Source organism: Schistocerca cancellata, chromosome 2, assembly GCF_023864275.1.
Source record: "Schistocerca cancellata isolate TAMUIC-IGC-003103 chromosome 2, iqSchCanc2.1, whole genome shotgun sequence".
NCBI lineage: Eukaryota > Metazoa > Arthropoda > Insecta > Orthoptera > Acrididae > Schistocerca > Schistocerca cancellata.
In genome coordinates, this window is record NC_064627.1 from 190,441,932 (window position 1) to 190,465,546 (window position 23,615).

Here is a 23,615-nt window from a genome sequence, read left to right on the forward strand (position 1 = left end):
ATGACAGTGGTGAACGACTTCTGCGGCAATTTGTACAGGCGAATAGACGTGGAACTGTCGAGGAACTGACCATCCAGATGAACAAAAGGGCTACCAACAGTATCTCCTGAACGACCGTTCAGCAAACGTTGCTGCACAGTTCCTTTGCAGCAGGTGCCTGCTTCATTCACCGACGCTGACTGCTGTTCATCTCGTGGTCGCGTTCTCGGTTCCTGAGTACGGGGTCCTGGGTTCGATTCCCGGCGGGGTCAGGGATTTTCCTTACCTCGAAATGACAGGGTGTCTGTGTCGTCCTCATCATTTCATCATCATTCATGAAAGTGGCGAGATTGGAGTGAGCAAAGGTTGGGAATTTGTACGGGCGCTGATAACCGCGCAGTTGAGTGCCCCGCAAACCAAACATCATTATCGTCATCATCACTGCTGTTCAGCAGCTAGAAGGGCTTGAATTTGCTCGTTAATACCGCAACTGAACGCCCACTGAGTAGCCTTTCGGGATTAATCATGCTTTATGCTCCACTGGAAAGATGCCTGTCGGTGTGTACGGCGTGAAACGTCTGAAACCAAACACCCTGCAACAATCGTCGGAAGGGTTCTGGCCGGGGATTATGGAATGGGGAATGTTTTCGTTGCACTGCCTGGCTGAAGTCGTCATTCTTGGATGCACCATGGATCAACACAAGTATGTATCAACTTATGGGGAGCATGTCCCCCCCCCCCCCCCCCTACATGCAGTTTGTTTCTCTACGCCACATTGGCATCTACCAGGAGGCAACGCAACGTGGCGTATGTTCACGATTTGAAGAGCACGAAGATGAGTTTAGCATACTCTCCTGGGCACCAAATTTCCCTGATTTAATCACAGTCGAGAATCTGTGGGACCACCACGATCGGGCTGTTCGCGCCAACCGGGGAGCCTAGAGCTGCTGGCCACGGCACTGGAGCCAACATGGCTCCAAATCCCTGTCGGTACCTTCCTGAACCTCACTGACTCTCTACCTGCATGTCTCGCTGCGGACGACACTGTAAAAGGTGGTTATTCAGGTTTCGACAGGTGGTCACATTAATGTGACTGGACAGAGGATTTGGTCTGGTGTGCTGGTAGTCTAAAACGTATTTATGAGGAACAGAAGCCTAGTTTTCATCTAGCAGTTTCATTCAGTTTTAGTCTTTAGTGACACTGTTGGCTATAAAAAATTTACCTGACAGAAGTGAAGCACCCAGGCAGGGACAAGAACGAAACGAAACTTCACGGTTTGATAGGATATGTGATGTTATTTCACTGAATAGAAAATAGTCAAATTTACAAAAAACTTAGCAGTATGTGCTCAGTTATTAGTATGAAGTTGTAGCCTTTCTTGGCTGGATGGATGCACTGATTCGTTTGGGAAGGTCGTCAAAAAGCTGTTGAATCCTCTTCTGTGGCAAACTGGCCCTTAACTGTTGCAATTGGTACTTGATATCCCGGATACTGGCACTGGGATGGAGTTGACGTCCGATCTGGTCCCACATATGTTCAATTCGTCACAGATGTGGTGATTTCGCGGCCCCTCGAAGTACTTCAGCATCATGCATAGTTTTTAGATACATGCACCATGTGTGGACGAGCACTGTCCTGTTGAAAAATGGCACCATGATACTGTCGAATGTAAGGTAACACATGAGGACGCAAGATGTCACTAATGCACATTTGTGCCGTCAGAGTTTCCTAAGTCACTATCAGCAATGAACTGAAGTTGTACCTGATGGATCCCCACTGCATGACGCCGGGAATAATGCCGCTGTGCCTCTGCAAACCATTGTAAGAATGGGAGCGCTCCCTGCATTTCGTCGCTTAACAAATTGCGAAACCATTCATCAGCAGTTCAAACGCCCCAGTCATGCCAGCTCTCCAGATACAGTTGTCAGTGCTATGGTGTTAAGGGCAGCATACGCATAAGACGTTAATTCCCTAGTTCAGCTGCCCCTGATCAAGGATGCGGGATGACACAGAATGTTGCAAGGATTCCATCACTTGTCAGATGGTGTGAACTGGTTAGGATGTGCTTGGTAGTAGTGAAACAAAGCCATTTGTGGCGCATTTTGTTAGTGCAGGTTGCCTACATCAGGGGAAGATATGCACTCAGGGGAAAACCTATTGTTCTCCATTTATTGACAGGTCATTAACCTATTGTTCTCCTTTGATTGACAGGTCCTTAGCCTATTGTTCTGTAAAAGGATCCTTCCTTTTGATTGACACGTCCTTAACCTACTGTTCCGTCTCCCCCTCCTCTACCCCCCCCCCCCCATCTCTCAAGAAACCTCCCCCCTCCCTGCTAAAATAACACTTTGAGGTCTGAGTTATTGGAATAGCCCCTCTCACTCTTATCAATTTGACTGACTACTTAATTAAATTGATCACTTAATTAATCTCTCCCCTTCTGGTACACCCGCTCCCCTCCCACACTCCCTCCCACAAATTTGCAGGAAAAAGGCTCAGTTGGTCGGTCATTTGGAGGGAATTCGGTTGCAGTGTGTGGACTGTTGTTTAAACACTTTAGACAATGTATAGAATATTATTTAATTATTTATGGCAGTATATGCAATTTAGTTTATTTATTTCGTTACAGAATTTGTCCTCAAATCGATTGCTGTGTATGTAACATTGTTTAAACAATTTACACAATGTGTGGAATATTGTTTATTTAAACAATTTAGGGGATTCATGGCAGTGTATGGAATATATGGAAGTTGGTGGCTGTTTGGTGGAGAGGGAGGATCTCATAACAGGAAATTCAAGGGTATATTGTTGATTTATAAAAAAATCAGTTTGTGAGGGTTGGATTTCTCTTGGTCATCATTCTCTGCTGTTTGGAGACATGTAGGTCATGCAAGAAGTAATTACATGGGGCAAACATCTTGCATAACCTAATGTTCGGCACTGTGCTCTGGGTGTCTTAACCTAATGTTCAGTCCTTTGTTGGCACTTAACCTGTTGTTCTGTTAAGTGGTTTTCCATATCACACCCATTTCCTTAAACTATTGTACGGCCTTTGATACCAAATTAAGTAATTAGTTATGTCCTCCCATCATTTTCTGGTTCAAAAATGGTTCAAATGGCTCTGAGCACTATGGGACTTCTGAGGTCATCAGTCCCCTAGAACTTAGAGCTACTTAAACCTAACTAACCTAAGGACATCACACACACCCATGCCCGAGGCAGGATTCGAATCTGCGACCATAGCGGTAGCTCAGTTCCAGACTGTAGCGCCTAGAACTGCTCGGGCACCCCTGCCGGCCATTTACTGGTACACTTTTCGAATTTCACATGCTTCTTTGTTACCCACCCCCTTAAATTATTGTACTGCATTTTACATACAAAGTATGTAAATTAACCTAGTATTCTGTACTTAACCTGCTGTTCTGCTCCATGTCACCAACTCACACACAACCTCCACTTAACTATTGTACTACTAACACCATGAAGATATAAAAAAAATTATGCAAATTAATTAAATCGATATTCTTCACATGTATGGGGTGCTTTTTTTTTAATTCGCAGCATCCTAGTGGTTGGTGAAATCGATGGAATATAGTTAAAACAAAAGATTGCTAATAAAAAATACACCCCGCAAACCAACGCCCTACGCCAATGCCACCGACTCTGTAAGCACCTCCAGGAGTTGGGGTGCACTGGTGGCCCCTGCAAAGTGATGACACAGCCATTAGCTGCCAAGCCATGCACAAGTGTCTGTTCTGGTCCTGCAAGCATGAGGCAGCAACATTCTTTTCATACTTGACACCTGAATAATTCCTGTCAAAATACATGTTCACCTAGGCACCATTGCTGGCACGATGACATATAGCTGCGGTGCAGGTCCAGCGCCAAGTGATGTTTACATAGCAGCTAAAAGGTTCTCAGTGTTATACCGACGTCAAACGTCTATGTAAATAACACGCAAGTCCCCCCCTGGATGCGCTATATAAATCTGTTGCAGAATAACATCGACTGCTTCCTGCATAGCAATCCTTATGGGACATGGGAGTTGCATCTAGCCATGCACACTTGCTTACCTGCCCTGCATGGCTGACACATCACTGCGAAATGTTCATTCTGCTGTCAACATATGTCTCAGAAACGTTAAATATTCCCACCTCTAAGAGCCTTCATCATGTGTGTGCATGCTCGCGAAAACACCATTAATCATAAAAGTATTCTTGTTGTTTGGAAAGAGAGCGCTGTCTAAGCAATCAGAACAATTAGGCAAACAGAATTCGATGCACTGTCTTACAGAAGAGAATAATGGCGGGAATTTTCCGTATCATACAGCTATAGGTCTGGAGATATCCTTATGCCACAGCGGCGAATAAGTGACCGCATCCCCGCCATAGGTGGATGGTCTGCTTCAACTTGTCTTTAAACACTTGCTTTCCCAGAACTTTCTGTAGACACTTTGCATCTATCTTGTTCGATGTGTGTTGGCAGAGCGTTATATATGCATTATTTCGGTGATTTATGAGTAGTTTGCAGGTCTGTATGCTGTGTACTGCATTATTTCCGTAATTTACGAGTTGTTTGCGTGTCTGTACATCAGTGTACCGCACTATTTCGGTGATTTGTGAGTAATTTTCATATCTGTATGCAGTGTATTGCATTATTTCGGTAATTCACTAGTTGTTTTCGTGTCTGTACATCAGTGTACTGCCTTATTTCAGTGATTCACAAGTTGTCTGCAGCTCTGTGTGCTGTGTAGTGTGACCCCAAGTACGTCAGAGTGAGTGTTTTGTATCCGTGTAATAAATATACTATGTCAAATCCACCCCTAAATAAATTGTTCTAAAATAAGTAAAGTACACTCCTTTCTCTCTCCAGCAGCCCAGCACAGGCTGAGTCCTTTTCCCACCATTCCCCCCCCCTCCACCCCCCGCCACCCCAGACCACCATCTTGGATTACATCACAGAAAGGATGACAGCGCCCTCTGGTGGCAGTACTGTGTACTAGGTCAGTTGGACTCCAGACCTCATGGTGGACACACTGGATGGAAGTACAGCCTCTAACTGTTTAAATAAAGACTGATTGCAAAACAAAGACGTCCATCCTATCCAGCAGCCCAGCACTGGCTGAGTCCTTTTCCTGCCATTTCCCTCCACAGAACGCCATCATGGACTACATCACGAGTGGGAGTGTTTATACAAGATACAAAGGATCTGATAGCCATTTTGTCTACATAAGGGTAAAAGCCTGTTGATAGTTTTTTTTTTTACGTTATGGTCACAAGTTACACTTGCATGAACCTAACAGAGATGACACTGTAACAGAGACGACACTGTTTGCATTATGAAGAGAAACTTGCATGGTTTGGGCCTAGATCAAGTGACGTCACTGTTTACATTAGGAAAGCAATGTAGCTCTTCGATACAGGGACAGGTGGGGAGGGGGTGACCTTGGAACTGACAGTTTGTATTTGTGTGTGTTAGGGTTGTAAATAAGTGAGAGAGAACCTGTCCTGCCCCAATACAGACTAACGTTGGCAAAGAGAAACGATGTGAAGAGTTTAGCATAGGAGAGGAATTTGTGGTGACCGCATCAAACAAGTTACAAGGCTAACAAAGACAAAAAAAGAAGGCTGTGCCTCGCCCAGTTTACATACTAATAGAATGATTGGAGTTGCTGTTGGCTGGCACTCTGGGTGCAGTCTTGGTCTTAAGATATGCTGGATTTGCGATGTTGTCATCAATGGCTGCATGTTTGATGTAGCACTCAATGTGAGAAAGTCGATGCTATTGCTCTCTGAGACCAAGAAATTAGCACACGTTTATTCCTTGGATCACCGCTACCAACAGTGAAACAAGCAGATACCTTATGGAAAATTGTTTTAAAAATTCAGCCAGCCTCCCACAAGACCATGGTGCCACTGCATCTAAAATCCGTTAATCAAAATATCCACGGGTATGCTGCCGGTCTATAGTGTCCAACGGGCACAATATTTCGGCGATCAAACATGTCGCCATCATCAGGTGAACTGACGGACTGAGCTCCAGTGAACGTGCCGGCACGGAGATCCGTACGCTATGGCTGCTCAGAGGGAACTGGGTTTGGTCGCGGCGGAGGCCGATTTAAATACCCTCCGCCCGCGGCGCGCTCCCTCCGACGTCCGCGCCCCGCGCCACGGTCGCGCGGTGGAACAGATTGCGACGGCGTCTGAGATGACGTCGGTATGATGGCTCTGTCCGCCGTGGTCGTCACAACTATACGTCTGCTCGATTTACTCTTGATTAACCCGATCGCTGGTTCCCAAGCCTTGCTAAGATTATAGCCACAATCCGTTAGTTGCAAGAGGTGTTTCTGTCGCAGTCATTCTGGAAAGTTTAAAGAGTTTACTAGCCCATCACGACGATCAAAGCAACAAGTTCCTAGTTTCATCACAGCACTGCGATTTGCAATATACGCGTTCAGAGTGCCCACCCAAATATAATGCTTCCAAAGCACTTCTTCAGATGTTTGCATTTATTCTAAGTGCAATATTGAAATCAACTTTGCACTATTTACAGAGTGACAGTTCTTGAACTATATGAAAGAAACATAAATTATTTACGAACTATGGTGTGCATACACTTTATTCAACGTGTAAAATTCATTACGCATATTCGGATTTAGGTTATGACATGTTCGATTTGCCTGACATCATTGGCGAAGTTGTCGAATAGCGAAGTGTCGAAACAGCGATGCTGTTTCCATCTCAGCAATGGTTTTGGGGTTATTTCTGTACACCTTCTCGTTAGTATAGCCCCACAAAAAGGAGTCGCATCTGTTCAGATCTGTAGAATATGGCGGCCAGTCGAGACCCATGCCAGAGGCCTCTGGGTACCCCCGAGTCAGAATGCGGTCCCTAAAGTATTTCTCCAGGACATCAAAGACACTCCTGCTTGCATGAACCACATCGTGTCGAAATCAGGGTCACTTAGGACAATGGGGAAGAAATCATCTTCCAACACCTTCACGTACCATTCGGTAGACACCATGCCATCAAGGAATATTGCGCCGATCATTGATTGCGAAATGCGGATTCTCAGTCCCCCAAATGCTGTAATTTTGCGTATTGACGAACCCATCCAAATGAAAGAGGGCTTTATCGATAAACTAAACGACAATATGTGTACTAATTTCCATCATGCCATGTGGCCAACAGTGCAGTTTGAAAGTCCTAACGCAAACCATTCAAAAACCTCATGTTTTTCATTTATTCTGAAAACTCATTTAGTTATTTTTTCATTTTATGTACATAATTTGCTTTTAGGAGGCCTTCATACGAGGGTTGCCCAGAAAGTAATGCACCGCATTTTTTTTTCTTCAACAATTCTTTATTGAACATAAGGAGAATTACACACATGACAGAATGGTGTTTTTTCTACACACCCTATTTTTCCACGTAATCTCCATTCCGTTCTATGGCCTTCCATCAGCGCGAAACAAGGGCGTGTATGCCCTGTCAGTACCAATCCTTGTACTAGTGGCGGAGCCAGTGCTTCACTTTGTGAATCACCCCCTCATCGTCCAAAAAATGTCTTCCGCGGATGGCATTCTTTAATGGCCCAAACTCGTGAATGACAACATCAGCTCGCTACAACATGTCAGGCGTGACAGCCATGGATGGTCTCCCCGACCGCTGCAAATCGTGGAGCTCCGCCGAAGACCTCACCCTCTGTGCCCAGCGACTAACTGTATTTCTGTTGACAGCAGATGCTCCATAGACTCTGGACAAGCGTTTGTGAATATTCCGCACTCTTTCTTTCTCTGCAGTGGGAAATTCAATGACGGCCCGTTGCTTGTAACGTACACCACCTACAGACGCCATTTTGAAACTGTCCTGCAGCTGCAGTATATGTCGGAAGTGACGGAAACTTGGCGCGCTCACTCAGGAGACTTCAGATCATACATACGTAACTTTTCGCATTTGTAGCATTGTTCTCAGCTGAGAAAAAAAAGGTACATTACTTTCTGGGCAACCCTCGCACAGATAGTATTTGGTATACAGAATTAAGGGATAAAAAAAATCTGACTTAATATATACACGGAGTCGTGACGACTAGACAGGGGAGAAAAGTGGACAAGGATAGCACCGTGAGGCCTGGTCACAACGTCCGCCGCACCTCCAGTGCGATGGATGTAATGGAAAAGGAATAAGGAATTAGGTCAAGGCAACTGTCAACAGCGGCTTTATTTATGTATGTATATGAGTATATAGACGAAAGAAAAGGTGAACGGACAGTCTTCCACACCACCATTGGACGTCTGATCGTTGTGCCTCCAACTTCTTGTGTGGAGTATGCATAAACAAAAACTTATAAGTAAATCTTTCGCACACAGTGGGTGCATGGTCGGAAGAGAATTGTGTCCCTAATTAAGTTCGACAAAATACGTGAAAATGTGACAGAGCCAGAGCAATGGATGTCACATTGATCGTTGGGGCAGGTGAGTATGACATGAGGATTCTCAAGATGCATTGCATAGGGGATGGTGAAGGGTCCCACCGGTGTCTCAACATGGTGTATGTATATGAAGCAGGCGCTCTGGCCTGAACAAGGACAAGACCAAGACCACCTTTCGTAAGAGGGAGGGTGAGGGCGTCATATTGTATTATAAATATGATGCGAGCCGAAATGAAATACACAAGTGCCTGTTGCAGTTGACATCCCAGGATCGATGGTAGAGGGAGTACTTGTGTGTGTGTGGACCAATTAGGCGCCACATATGTGTTGGCATAAAGCACTCTTTTCTAATGGGTTCAGGTTATGAAGGAGAGTGTGTTGAATGTGTTAATGGATGGACTGTAACAACTGGAGGGAAGTTTTTGCTGTGGTATGCTGGCTGGAGCCAGTAAAGTCGACATCCAAGTAGCAGAGGATTGTCGCAGTGGGCAACGGTAGCGTTCCCTCGTCTTGCAGGCCACGTCCAAAATTCATGATCATTGATTGGTAATGTTGAGGCGACTACCTGACGTCGTCTGTAATGTTGTATCCAGGTTATGGTATCATGTATTTATAAGGGTGACCATGCGAGAAGGAGGAGGTTGTCCGTATAGCACCAGCAGCAGAACGTGAGGCCACATAATGCATAAACTGTAAGATGGGGTAGGAGGCCTTTGATGAGGGGCTTGAGTGCGATCACAAACAGAATGATGGACAAAGAGCATCCCTGCCCGGTCAAACGCTGGACAGGTATCAGAAAAGCCAGTCGTCTGTTTACCTGGACCACGGCCGTGGCATTGTGAAGTAAGCAGTGAATGGCATCTACAAATGTTGGGGGAAATCCCTTGAATTTTGCCACAGAGAGGAGAAACTGATGGCGAACTCGGTCGAAAGTACTGCTGAAATCTATCGACACCAGTGCCACACAGAAATGGCAGGATGCAGCCAGTGCAATAAGGTGCCGACATTCACCTGTGGTTATGTGGATGGTGGCCCCCAGTCACAGGATGTTTGTTCTGGAGAAAGAACTGCGGGTAACACCACACAGTCGCTCCCTACCAAGAGCATACATAGATTTTATAATCCACGATAGATAATGTGAGGGATCGAAAGGGGGTGATATGCATTCCCCTGCTGCTTTGGCCACCAGTATGAGAATGCCGTTGACAAAGTCAGATGGTCTTGGGAAGGAAGACTTGAGCAACTCCAGGAATACTTGCTCCAGCATGGAAGCATCGATGCGTTGAAGGTCTGATAAAATTCACTATAAGGGGTCTGGGGATTTGTTCGTCGAGCCTTTGGCGATCGCGTCCACTACCTCATCTGCTGTGACCAGTTATCAGCAGGGTTGCCGCCTCCGTGTTGTTGAGTGTGTAAGTGAGGAGTTGGAGAACATCGTCGGAAACCTCTGCCGCCGCCTGCTCGTCATCGGATGAGCAGCCAAGGTTGAGACGATCACTGCTGGGTGTTGCCATGGTTGTCATCATGGTTGGTAAGGGTAGCGATGAGGGAACGTAGCTGACGACGGAGATGAGATGTGATACAAAGCATGGCTGGAGGCTGTTCGTCAGAGCTGTCTTGAAGGCGTGACCGCAACACCACGCCACATAGTTTGTTGCACTGAAGGTATAGAAATTTGGTTTTGATGCAGTGGCATTCGCGATGGAAGTCGGAAGACAGAGGGTGGGCATCAAGTTCGTTTAAGACGGCGTAATAATAGTGCCTAGAGTCCCGATGCCATGCTGCCACATACCTGACACACTGGATGAACTGCCTGTTGATCAAGAGCCTCTTGCAAGTGATCCACCACAGCAGCGTCGAGAGGTATTAAGGAAGACGTTGCTCGCAGGACGTCCATAATCGGCGATGTGTTGTCGACAAACCAGATCATGAAGAAAAGAAATATTGAGTTTTCACGGACCCCAAGCACGCCAGATGGGCTTCGGCAGCAGGAGTATAGTGCAGATGAATGCGCTATGGTCCTAAGAGAGTAGAGACCGCGTTTCCACGGAGGACACACCCGCCTCAAATGTTGCAGAAACATGTATCCGACCAAGAATACTTCCTCAATAGCTTGTGCGGTGGGTGTATGATCTCCCATGCGCCAAGAAGATGAAAATTACCCACCAATTATCCACGTAAGGCTGGACATGATGAGTAACTGGGAGTCTGGTCCTTCGGATGAAGGACACAGCTGAAATCACCTACTACGATATAAGTAAGGGCTCTATGTCTTCCATCTGGAAAGCAGTTCGTTGACGTCAGAGTGTCAAGCCTGATGCGGCGTATAAATTGATCACCCAGTAAAATGAACTGCTACGTCGTAAAGGAAAAAAAAATTAATTAGCTAACTTGACCTTTGACTTTGACACAAATAAGACAGGAGGTTTACGTTTCTCCGGTTTTCAGAGGACGCCAAGCAAAGTCGGAAGAAACTGCTACAACTCGCGATGAAGATTCGGTCTCTCGTGGCAGCTAAAATAATCACAGTCGCCGTAAGATTTTCTGGAAAGCACTTTCAGAATAAGAAGGTTGAACAACAGTGGCAGTATGATATCTTCTGACTGACAAACTGGTCGTTTAGGGAACGTCTTCAACACAAACTGACGGAGAAATATTGCGCGTCGTTCGGACCGAGATAGTAGCAGATTCGCCCAGTATTGTTAATTCGCGAAGAAATCACTATGCGCTGCACTGCCATACACACTAATAGTTTTTATGAAAGTCCGGGGATCCAACATCGAATAAAAGTTCGTAGACGATATTTACCTTCTTTTTCATGAGACAATTTTTTTTTATTCTGGATAATTGCGATTACAAGCTGCATCTCCTTAAAACTTCAAAATTACTTATATATGCAAACCTATCTGATCTCAGAAAAACACAGTGTCCAGTCAGCATTACTTATCTCCAACAATTACAAAAACTGCTACATGCTATTTTTTTTGCATTAAAAAAGAGCGTTGTCGCCTCAATTGCGGTAGGGCATAATCGCTGGTACTCGCAGCTGGAATATTACAATAATATTATATTACATATGGACATTACACTCAGCTGTGTTGGGAGAGTATTTCAAAAGCTGCATCTGTCATGGAGCCTTGCAGACAAATGCCACCATTCCGCGCCCCACAGCTCGAAAGCCCCCGGTGATATCAATCGCTCTCTGTGAGAAGATCGATCCCTAGGATGTCGATCGGCGAAATTAGACATCGAGTGTCTTAGAATGGGTGAAATTGGGACTAATTATTGCTTTTTGATAATTGTACGCCATGATGTATAGTTAGAAACGAAGACACGCGGTTGCAGTTGCTGTAAACACAAACACTAATTGCACGTCACTATGGAACAGTCACGTGTCCGCACCGTAGCAATCTCGAAGGCAGATTTCCGAGTGAGCTACCCAAGCACGCTGCAGAGGACAGTTTCATTCTGGAAACATCCCCGCCCCTACGCCTGTGGATAAGCGATGTCTCCGCAATATCCTTTCTTCCAGGAGTGCTGGACCTGCAAGTTTTGTAGAAGAGCTTCTGTGAAATTTGGAATTTAGAAGATGAGGTTTTGGTGGAAATAAAACAGTGAGGAGGGGTCGTGAGACACGCTTGTGTAGCTCAATCGGTAGAGTACTTGCCTGCGAAAGACAAAGGTCCGAAGTCCGAGTCCCGGTATAGAACACAGTTTTAATCTGCAAGGAAGTTTCATATCAGTGCACACTCCCCTGCAGAGTGAAAATTTCATTCTAGAATTTGGTACATGTTGATGATGTAAGACCCACGACCCATCTACAACCGAATCAAACTGTTTGGGATTCAGGTGCTCCATTCTAATCTCTGTTTTATGTCTGGGAGATAACTGTAGGTGCATCTCGATGTTTAGGTCTCATCCCATTGTTCCTTCCACAGGTGGAGGATCTGATTCTGATTCCGCTGCTTGCTTGTGGCCCGCATTCCTATTAAATCCTACACTTCACGATGTTGTTCTGTCTACAGCCAGTACATTCCCCATTTTTCTGTACGTATCTGGAGAATGAGTGAATGTATCTCAAATATTACCTCAACTGACACAGAACTAACAGCTTCCGTTGTGGAAGAAGTATTCTATCTTGCAACTTGTGAATTGTCCACAAAAGAATACATATTATTAATAAGTAGAGCCTATTTTCAGTGGCGTCATAACAACAGGTGTACAGTGAGGTGAGCCGCGCGGGATTAGCCGAGCAGTGTAGGGCGCTGCAGTCATGGTCTGTGCAGCTGGTCCCGGCGGAGGTTCGAGTCCTCCCTCGGGCATGGGTGTGTGTGTTTGTCCTTAGGATAATTTAGGTTAACTAGTGTTTAAGCTTAGGGACTGATGACCTTTGCAGTAAAGTCCCACAAGATTTTACACACATTTGAACAGTGAGGTGAGAAAAATCATGGGATACCTCCCAATGTCGTGACGGATCTCTTTTTGCCCGGCGTAGTGCAGCAACTCGACGTGGCGTGGAGTCAACAAGTCGTTGGAAGTCCCCTGCAGAAATATTGAGCCACGCTGCCTCTACAGCTGTCCATAATTGCGAAAGCGTTGCCGGTGCAGGGTGTTGTGCACGAACTGATGTCTCTACTATGTCCCACCTGTGTTTGATGGGATTCATGTCGGGCAATCTGTGTGGACAAATTATTCAGTCCAACTGTCCAGAATATTCTTGAACAATTGTCGCCTGGTGATATGAAACCGTTGTTTGGGAACATGAAGTCCATGAATTGCATAGTGCCTTGTTGACAACTTGGTTCCATGGTTTTGTGCGCTCTTACCAACTGAAATCGGGACTCATCTCACCAGGCCACTGTTTTCCATTTATCTACGGTCCAACCGATGTAGTCAAAAGTACAGGAGAGGAGTTGCAGGCGATGTCGTGCTGTTAGCGAAGGCACTCACATCGTTCGTCTGCTGTCATAGCCACGCCACATTCCGTCTCTCTGTCCAAATGAGACTTTCTTAGCACGTCCCACGTTGATTTCGGTGTTTATTTCACTCAGTGTTGCTTGTCTGTTAGCAATGTGTGTGTGGACACATGAATATTGATCCAAGTTGCCTCATAACAGTCCATAATGGGGAAAATGTTGCCGGTGCAGGGTGTTGCGCACTAACTGTCTCGACTATGTTCCACCTGTGTTTGATGTGATTCATGTCGGGCAATCTGCGTGGACAAATTATTCACTCCAACAATACAAAAGGCACAATGCCGACTTATGTCCTGGGGGAGCAATGCTTCGAACAGTCTGTGTTCTTACTTTTCCTGGGAGGCTGCTGCTGCTCTAGATTATTAAGTGCACGCTGCTGGCCACTGCGTTGTCCGTGGTGAGAGGTAATTCCTGAAATTTGGTATCCTCAGCACTCTTGACACTGTCGATATCGAAATATTGAATTCCCTAACAATTTCAGAAATGGAATGTCCCATGCGCCTAGCTCCAACTACCATTCGGCATATGAAGTCTGTCAATTCCCGTTTTGTGGCCGTACTCACGTCGAAAATCCTTTTCGCATGAATCACCCGAGTACAAATGATAGCTCCGCAACTGCACTGCCCTTTTATACCTTGTGTACTCGACATTACTGCCATCTGTATATGTGCGATCGCTACCCCATGACTTTTGCCATCTCACTGTATAAGCACTGTGGCCGAAGAGCAATTGTGGAGCATTTACACTAGGGTGTTAGAGCTAAGATTAATGTTGTAATGTCAAAACACTACGAATGCTTACTGACACGCAAAGTGTTGCATGTTTTGCAGGTGCGGCGTTGGGCCCGGTGCTGGCTTCGTGTCTGGGCTGGTGGCTGGGCCGCGACGGGCTGGGCTACGCGCTGTCGCTGTCGTCGCTGCTGTGGTTCCTGGCCTGGCAGCAGATGGTGCGCGACCGCCCGCACCAACACCCCAGACTCTCGCCCGATCAGTGCTCCAGCCTCGCTGCCGCTATCGGACCTTCCTTCTCCAGCGGACCGCCGGTACACGACGCGTCGTCTGCTAAAATTTACCTATATAACGGGTGTTCCGAACCTTTGGGATCAAAATTACACACACTATAGTCTCATCATCTCTGTATAACTACTGCAACCAAGATACCCTCTACAACTTTTACAGCCCCTCCCTTTCTCAATAACTTCTTTCCATTCCAAACTGGTGATTGCCTGATGCCTAATAATGAGTCACATCAAACTACCCCCTATCTCAAAGAATCTGTGTAACAAATTGCTGTTTCTGCCATTCGGTTCTGTATCTCCTCATTCGTTGTTCGATCTACCCACCCAATTTACAACAAAATTTTTCTGTACCATCACATTTCTAAAGTTTCTATATTCTTCTTCTTTCGGCTGATTATCGCCCACATTTCACTTCCGTACAAGGTTATACGATAAAGAAATCCCTTCAGAAAAGACTTCATTACGCGTAGACATTACATTACCTAGCCACGTTAATTTGATCACCTGCCAAGAGCCTAAACAGATACCTTTTGCAGCGGGGACTTCTGCGAGAAAGAGAGTCATTGAGGTTCTAAGAGGTACCGACAAGGATGCAAAGTTATGCCGAATCCAGTGACGTGGCTAGCTGCGCTAGGTTTCTCGGTTTAGAAAGCATGGCACGAACAGCTCGATCGAGATGGTTTCCACAGATTCTCGATTAGGTTTATGTCCAAGGAGTCTTTGGCCAGGGGAGTACGGTAAATTTATCCTAGTGCTCTTCGAATGTCACACATACACTGTGAGTTGTGTGACACGTTGCATTGTCCTGCTGGTAGATGCCATCATGCGGCAGAGAAAAAAAAACTGATTGTACGGGCTGACATTGTCCCAAAGGATAGATGCATACATGTGTTTATCCACTGTGCCATCCAGAATGACGAGGTCATCCAGGAAATGCTCTCCGGCCTGGACCATTCTGACAATTTTTGCAGGGTCTTTGCTTGCAGACGTTTCAGGCTGTACAAACCAACGGCCATCTGTTCTGTGAAACATAAAACGTGATTCATTTCGAAAGGCCATCTGTCACCAATCAATGGACGACTAGTTTCAGTACTGGCGTGCAAAAACCAGCCTTCGTCGCCGATGAACAGCACTCAGTGGACTAGGCGCCCGCTGCGGACGCAGTTGAGTAGACACTGTTGGTAGCCTCTTGGGTCATCTGAGCTGTCAGTTGCTCAACAGTTGCACGCCTGTTCGCCAGTACACAACTCCACAGCCGTCGTTCGCCCCTGTCACCTATATCCCTTCGTGCACTGCAGTTGCCTCGGCGCCAGTTTTGCGTAGCACCATGTTGCTATTCACAGTATATGTTAACCGCAGCAGCAGCTGAACAGTTGATAAACTTAGCCGTTTCGGAAATGTGTCCATCATTGGTCCGAAAGCCAATGACTGCAGTATTTTCCGCATGCCCCCCCCCCCCCCCCCACAACCTTCATACAGTATACCCTACATTGCTAGTCTTGCCACCTTCTGTTTGTGAGTGGTTATTCAAAAATGGCTCTGAGCACTATGGGACTTAACTTCTAAGGTCATCAGTCCCCTAGAACTTAGAACTACTTAAACCTAACTAACCTAAGGTCATCACACACATCCATGCCCGAGGCAGGATTCGAACTGCGACCGTAGCGGTCGCGCGGTTCCAGACTGTAGCGCCTAGAACCGCTAGGTGGTCTCATTTATGCGACTCGATCGTGTATATTCGATGTCAATAAATGTCTTTCCCAGAAACGCTTTTCTTGCTATTGCTAGTCTGAATTTTATACTGAAAGGTGGCTACACTGAGCCACAGCGCCAGAGATTGCGCCAAACAGTATTATTCAGCCGCCTCCACAGGCAGCAGTTGTTCAGAAGTGGTGGTAGAGAGTGCTTGTGGAGATGTTGCAGTAGCGTGTCGTTGTTGAGAAGTTCCCATGGAGAGTGCTTGTTCAGATGTTGTCATATTGCTTTGATGGACTAGAGTGTACTTTTCGTCAATATATATGAAGGTAAAAAAAAAAAAAAAAACACGTACATGGAGGCTTAATTAAATTTTATTGCAAATAATTTTTTACTGTTTGTCCGGTTACGCAGCCTCGTAACCGGTTGGCCCTGACCAGTATTAGTACGCAATCTGACTGCATAGAATAACAACAAAGAATGAAACAAAACTTCCGTTAACACAATTAATTAATTAAGTCCCCAGCAACTATAAAACCTACGAAACAACAAAACACAAGTGTAGCTGTTCTGTGTGTGGAAGTGTAATTCAACGTACACATCTGGCACGGTTCTTCCTCAATAAGACCAGATATTTTAAATACCATTTACACTGAATTAATTAAATAAAACTGAATTACTATAATTGCACATAGAAACCACAATACAGTCTGATACAAGAACACGAGCCAGATGCTTTGTTGACTGAACCTGTTACCAAGAGGCATTATTGTTTAAGACATTGAAATAATAAAAAAAAGGAATTTTTTACCTTCATATATATTGACGAAAAGCACATTACAGCATCCCAAATCCAACAATATCTGGTGTCTAGCCCATCAAAACAATATGACAACATCTGAACAAGCACTCTCCATGGGAACTTCTCAACAACGATACGCTACTGCAACATCTCTACAAGCACTCTCTACCACCGCTTCTCGACAAGCACTCTCCACTACGACTTCACGACAAGAACTCACTACCACCGCTACTGCCAGTGAAGGCGGCTGAATAATACTCTTTGGCGCAATCTCTGGCGCTGTGACTCAGTGTAGCCACCTTTCATATATGAAAGGTGGCTGTGACTCAGTGTAGCCATTTGCATGGTAACCGTCAGTGCAGGGCCCCTGAGACCGCGTCTGCAGCGCCAGCTGTTTCCTGTAACGGCTGACGAAGAACGTCAACACACAGTAACCCAAGTTCCATACATCGGTATCTGTTTCAAACCCGTAAACATGTCGAGTTTTGTGCCTACGAACTACGACTGCGGACAGTATTGGTTTTCTGTTATCCTTTGAAGAAAACTGCTGCAGAATCGCATCGAATGTTTGTGGAAGCTTTTAGCGAACATGCTCTTGAAAAAACACAGTGTTTCGAGGGGTTTAAAAACTTCAAAATTAGTGATATTGACATGAGAAATGACGAGAGTGGGAAACCACTGAAAAAGTTCGAAGACAACGAACTGCAGGCATTATTGTATGAAGATGATACTCAATCTCAATAGGAAGTCGCGGAACAATTGACTGTGACGCAGAAAGCCGTTTCGTTTTGGTTGAAAGCTATGGGAATGGTCAGAAAGTGGGAAAACGGTTCCGCATGAACTGAATGAAATACAGCAAACAAATCGAAAGACCACTTGTGAAATACTGCTCGCCAGATACAAAAGAAAGTCGCTTCTCCATCGAATAGTGACAGGTAATGAAAAATGGATATATTTTGAGAATCCTAAGCTTCGTAAATCCTGGGTGAACCCAGGCAAACCATCGACATCCACTGCACGACCAAATCGCTTTGTAAGGAAGACAATGCTCTGTGTTTGGTGGGATCAGAAGGATGTCACCTATTATGAGCTGCTAAAACCTGGTGAAACCTTTAACACTGATCGCTACCAAAAGCAAATGATCGATTTAAATCTAACATTACGTCAAAAACGACCGGAATATGGAAAGAGGCAATACGAAGTCATATTGCTCCATGATAAAGCCCCATCACACACAGCAAAACGAGTCAGGGAAATGATCAAGGCGTTCATTTGGGAAATACTAGGGCATGCGGCTTATTCTCCAGACTTGGATCCGTCCGGTTATCATCTGTTTCCATGACTGGAACACGCTCTCGCTGAACAACGCTTCAGTTCGTATGAAAATGTACGAGAATGTCTCGCTGACTGGTTCGCTTAAACGTAGCATTCTTAGCCTGCCGGAGAGGTGGGAGAAATGTATAAAAAAGGAATGGAGGTTATTTTCAATAAAATATTGTTTATCAGTTTCAAACAACAGACGTCTAATTATTGCAAGCAAACTCCAGTTTCATGCTTCTAAACCGGGTATCTGCAATACGTTTACACTACACTGGTAAACGAGTAAGGTATACGTATTTGCCGGCCGGTGTGGCCAAGCGGCTCTAGACACTTCAGTCTGGAGCCTCGCGACCCCTACGGTCGCAGGTTTGAATCCTGCCTCGGGCATGGATGTGTGTGATGTCCTTAGGTTAGTTAGGTTTAAGTAGTTCTAAGTTCTGGGGGACTGAGGACCTCAGATGTTAAGTCCCATTGTGCTCAGAGCCATTTGAGCCATATACATATTTGTCACGGATATTTAGTTTTACGAGTTGCCTTACTAGTTACATACCTTATTGCAAGTGTGACAAATACAGGGGATAGCCTAAGTACAAAAACAACCCCAGCAGGAATGATCAGTGCGGCACTATGGCCGACCCAAAGACGGTAAATACACCACGTAGGACTGACATTAAAGGGCTGGTGTGCAGGGACACCAGTAGTTACCAGGTAAAACTCTAGAGGCCACTAACAGCGGCGCGCGTCGAAGATGAAAATGTTTACTGACTAAACAACACATTCATTTTCTTTCATCAGTTTAATATAGACTTAAGTACCCTACAATGCTGAAAATTGTTTTCTGACCACTCATTTGTCTCCAGTGGCTCGACGGGCGCTGATAACCTCGCTGTTGTGCGCCCTAAAACACTAATCATCATCATCATCCAGTGTCTCGAATTACATCAAAGTTCCATGATGTGACGTCGTCTGCAGAATACACTACAGTTGCATGAACTACGCTCAGAAGTAATACTGTTGTGCAATATACATAATTTATATCCAGTCCCCAAAAAGTTAATGTCTGTACTGCAACTCAAAACCAAAAAGTGCGGTAGCCTCAGATCGAAAAATAAACTAACCTGCGAATTTATAAGAAGTCTGCCCCGTAAACAGATCATCTCCAAAGGAATTCATTAGTTTAAATTTAGTCCTTTAATGGAGTAGAGAAGTGTCTTATTTTCATATAAAACCTAGTTTTACGACAGTGACCAAAAATTATATTTGACTTTAGTAATCTAAAGCCACACGGTGCGACATTACGCTCCAAGACTAAAAAGTAGAAACGACAACCAGCATGGAGTAAATCACCCTTAGACAAGCCACTTACAATAGATCTACGTAGTTTTGCACATTCTGCTCTAATGAGCAAAAATTACGTGTCTTTTTGTCACATAATAAGTCCATAGCGCAACCAGTGCTACTATACATTGAAAGGTGGCTACACTGAGCCACAGCGCCAAAAATCGCGCCAGAGAGTATTGTTCCGCTGCCTCCACTGGCAGTGATTATTGAGACGCAGCGACAGGCAGTTCTTGCCGAGAAGTTGTGGTGGACACTGCTTGTAGCTGAAGTTGGAATGAGATGGGGTAGTAGTGAGTGTTTGTTCGATGTTTTATGCAGCTATGTGATGGGAGAGATAGCAGATGTTATTCCAATGGAGATATTGTAATGGTCAGAGTGCTTTTCGTCAATATATATGAAGGTAATAAATATTATGTTGTCTATTTATTTGTGTGTCCTGAATAATGTGTCATTACAGGTTCAGTCAACAAAGCATCTGGCTTGTGTTCTTGTATTAGAGTGTAATTCTGGGTTTCTTGCACAATTATAGTATTTCTAATTTTCTTTTATGACGTCAGTATAAATGATATTTAAAAATTCTTGTCTTGTTGAAGAAGAACCGTGCCAGATGTGCGTTGAGTCATACTACCACATACAGAACAGCTACACTTGTGCTTTGTTGGATTCGTAGATTTTATAGTTGCTGGGGACTTAATTAGTTAATTGTGTTAACAGAAATTTTCTTACATTCTTTGTTGTCATTCTATGCAGTCAGATAGCGTAACAATTAGTTGTCAGGGCCAGCCGTTTACGAGACTTGCGTAATCGGACATACAGCTACTAAAAATATTTGCATTCATATTTAATTTTAATTTAGCCCCCATGCAACATCTATTATTGAAACGATAAGTCATTTACAACAGATTCACATAGTTTTAAATATTGTGCCCTAACGAACAAAAATTACGTTTCATTTTTTCAAACTGAATCCATAGCGCAACTTATGCGACAGTGCATCGAACATTGAAACGTTAGGCAGCGCCGATTGTACGAAAACCAGAAGGAAAAAGCAAAATGCATTTTTTGAAAAGTGTTTATGATAAATCATAAAAATAAAGAAGCCTTTCTTTTTCATAGATTAAATTTCTTGTTGCGCAACTCAGCTTAGGTCCTCAGTGCAAACTGGTGCGAGAGCACTCTCTCGTATTAAAACATAATTAATTTGCGATAAAACCATCGACTGGCGAAGCCCAGGTAATTGAACAAAAACTGAATTATTTAACAAACTTTATAATACAGCATTAAAATACCAAATCCTTTTTTTTATTGCTGATTAAACTCCTTTTGTGGCTAAACTACTCCATGGAAGCGGCGCGTTAGCCAGTGCAATATTACATTGCATCGTTTGCATGCAGTAAAGATACTTATAGGCAAGTCAAGCTGCTGTGTACATAGCATAAATTATGCCACTTCTCAATGCAACTTATGACGGAGATACAACAATTTATTTCAATTGCAAGAGAAGTTGAAGACATAGTTTGCACCTCCAGAATGCTGCAAGTTCGTTTATCGTGTTTGATGAGATCTAATTTTGAGACTCCAGCGCCTTGAGCCCAGTAATCCATTTCCTGTTCTCTCTCTTTCTTATTTTCCAAAGTGCTACCACACACACACACACACACACACACACACATATATATATATATATATATATATAGGGTGGTCCATTGATAATGACCGGGCCAAATATCTCACGAAATAAGCATCAAACGAAAAAACTACAAAGAACGAAACTTGTCTAGCTTGAAATGGGAAACCAGATGGCGCTATGGTTGGCCCGCTAGATGGCGCTGCCATAGGTCAAACGGATATCAACTGCGTTTTTTTTTAAATAGGAACCCCCATTTTTTATTACATATTCGTGTAGTACGTAAAGAAATGTGAATGTTTTAGTTGGACCACTTTTTTCGCTTTGTGATAGATGGCGCTGTAATAGTTACAAAAGTATAACAACGCGGTATCACGTAACATTCCGCCTGTGCGGACGGTATTTGCTTGGTGATACATTACCCGTGTTAATATGGACCGTTTACCAATTGCGGAAAGGTCGATATAGTGTTGATGTATGGCTGTTGTGATCAAAATGCCCAACAGGCGTGTGCTATGTATGCTGCTCGGTATCCTGGACGACATCATCCAAGTGTCCGGACTGTTCGCCGGATAGTTACGTTATTTAAGGAAACATGAAGTGTTAAGCCACATGTGAAACGTCAACCACGACCTGCCAGAAATGATGACGTCCAAGTAGGTGTTTTAGCTGCTGTCGTGGCTAATCCGCACATCAGTAGCAGACAAATTGCGCGAGAATCGGGAATCTCAAAAACGTCGGTGTTGAGAATGCTACATCAACATCGATTGCACCCGTACCGAATTTCTATGCACCAGGAATTGCATGGCGACGACTTTGAACGTCGTGTACAGTTCTGCCACTGGGCACAAGAGAAATTACGGGACGATGACAGATTTTTTGCACACGTTCTATTTAGCGACGAAGCGTCATTCACCAACAGCGGTAACGTAAACCGGCATAATATGCACTATTGGGCAACGGAAAATCCACGATGGCTGCGACAAGTGGAATATCAGCAACCTTGTCGGGTTAATGTATGGTGCGGCATTATGGAAGGAAGGATAATTGGCCCCCATTTTATCGATGGTAATCTAAATGGTGCAATGTATGCTGATTTCCTACGTAATGTTCTGCCGATGTTACTACAAGATTTTTCACTGCATGAGAGAATGCCGATGTACTTCCAACATGATGGATGTCCGGCACATAGCTCGCGTGCGGTGAAGCGGTATTTCATGACGGGTGGATTGGTTGTCGAAGTACCATACCATGGCCCGCACGTTCACCGGATCTGACGTCCTCAGATTCCTTTATGTGGGGAAAGTTGAAGGATATTTGCTATCGTGATCCATCGACAACGCCTGACAACATGCGTCAGCGCATTGTCAATGCATGTGCGAACATTACGGAGGCGAGCTACTCGCTGTTGAGAGGAATGTCGTTACACGATTGCGAAATGCACTGAGGTTGACGGACATCATTTTGAGCATATATTGCATTAATGTGGTATTTACAGGTAATCACGCTGTAACAGCATGCGTTCTCAGAAATGATAAGTTCACAAAGGTACCAGTATCACATTGGAACAACCGAAATAAAATGTTCAAACGTACCTACGTTCTGTATTTTAATTTAAAAGACCTACATGTTACCAATTGTTCGTCTAAAATTGTGAGCCATATGTTTGTGACTATTAAAGTGCCATCTATCACATAGCGGAAAAGTGGTCCAACTAAAACATTCAGATTTCTTTACGTTCTACACGAATATGTAATAAAAAATGGGGGTTCCTATTTAAAAAAACGCAGTTGATATCCGTTTGACCTATGGCAGCGCCATCTAGCGGGCCAACTATAGCGCCATCTGGTTTTTCCCTTTCGAGCTAGACAAGTTTCGTTCTTTGTAGTTTTTTCGTTTGACGCTTACTTCGTGAAATATTTGGCGCGGTCACGATCAATAGACCACCATATATATATATATATATATATATGTGTGCAAAGTTTTTGTATTTTGTGATCTCCAAAGGAATGAGTTCAATTGTTCAGTCTTACTTCTAAGATCTTCTACATTCTTTCCATTCTTAGGCATAGTTGCACCTAGACATGTAAAAGAAAGGTATTTAGTGCGTAACTTCCCAGCATATAATCACTTTGTCCGCCACCACCTACTATCATATGTGCCTCAACACTTACCTACGGAGTTACTCTCTGGGGAGCAAATGCACAAAATATGAACTCAGTTTCGAAAGTACAGAAAAAGACCATGTGAATAATGGCGAAAGATGGTAGTCGAGCTCATTGTAAAGGTCTTTTCAAAACACTTGCGATTTTAACTGCTCCATGTGACCACATTTACCAATGCGTATAAAATAACATTGATAACAATTACTGCATAAACAGCTGTATTCATGACCATGACACAAAATAGACACTGAACTTACATTT

The 23,615-nt window shown here is 44.3% G+C and overlaps 1 protein-coding gene across 1 annotated transcript in view; it reads left to right on the forward strand.

Moving 5' to 3' along the window:
* The window catches only part of LOC126152362 (uncharacterized transporter slc-17.2-like), a 426,481-nt gene that overhangs the window by 222,333 nt on the left and 180,533 nt on the right, over positions 1-23,615 (forward strand). Inside the window, exon 3 of the mRNA XM_049916002.1 lies at positions 14,217-14,428. Coding sequence (XP_049771959.1) covers positions 14,217-14,428 — 212 coding nt within the window. The remainder of the gene's footprint in view (positions 1-14,216; positions 14,429-23,615) is intronic.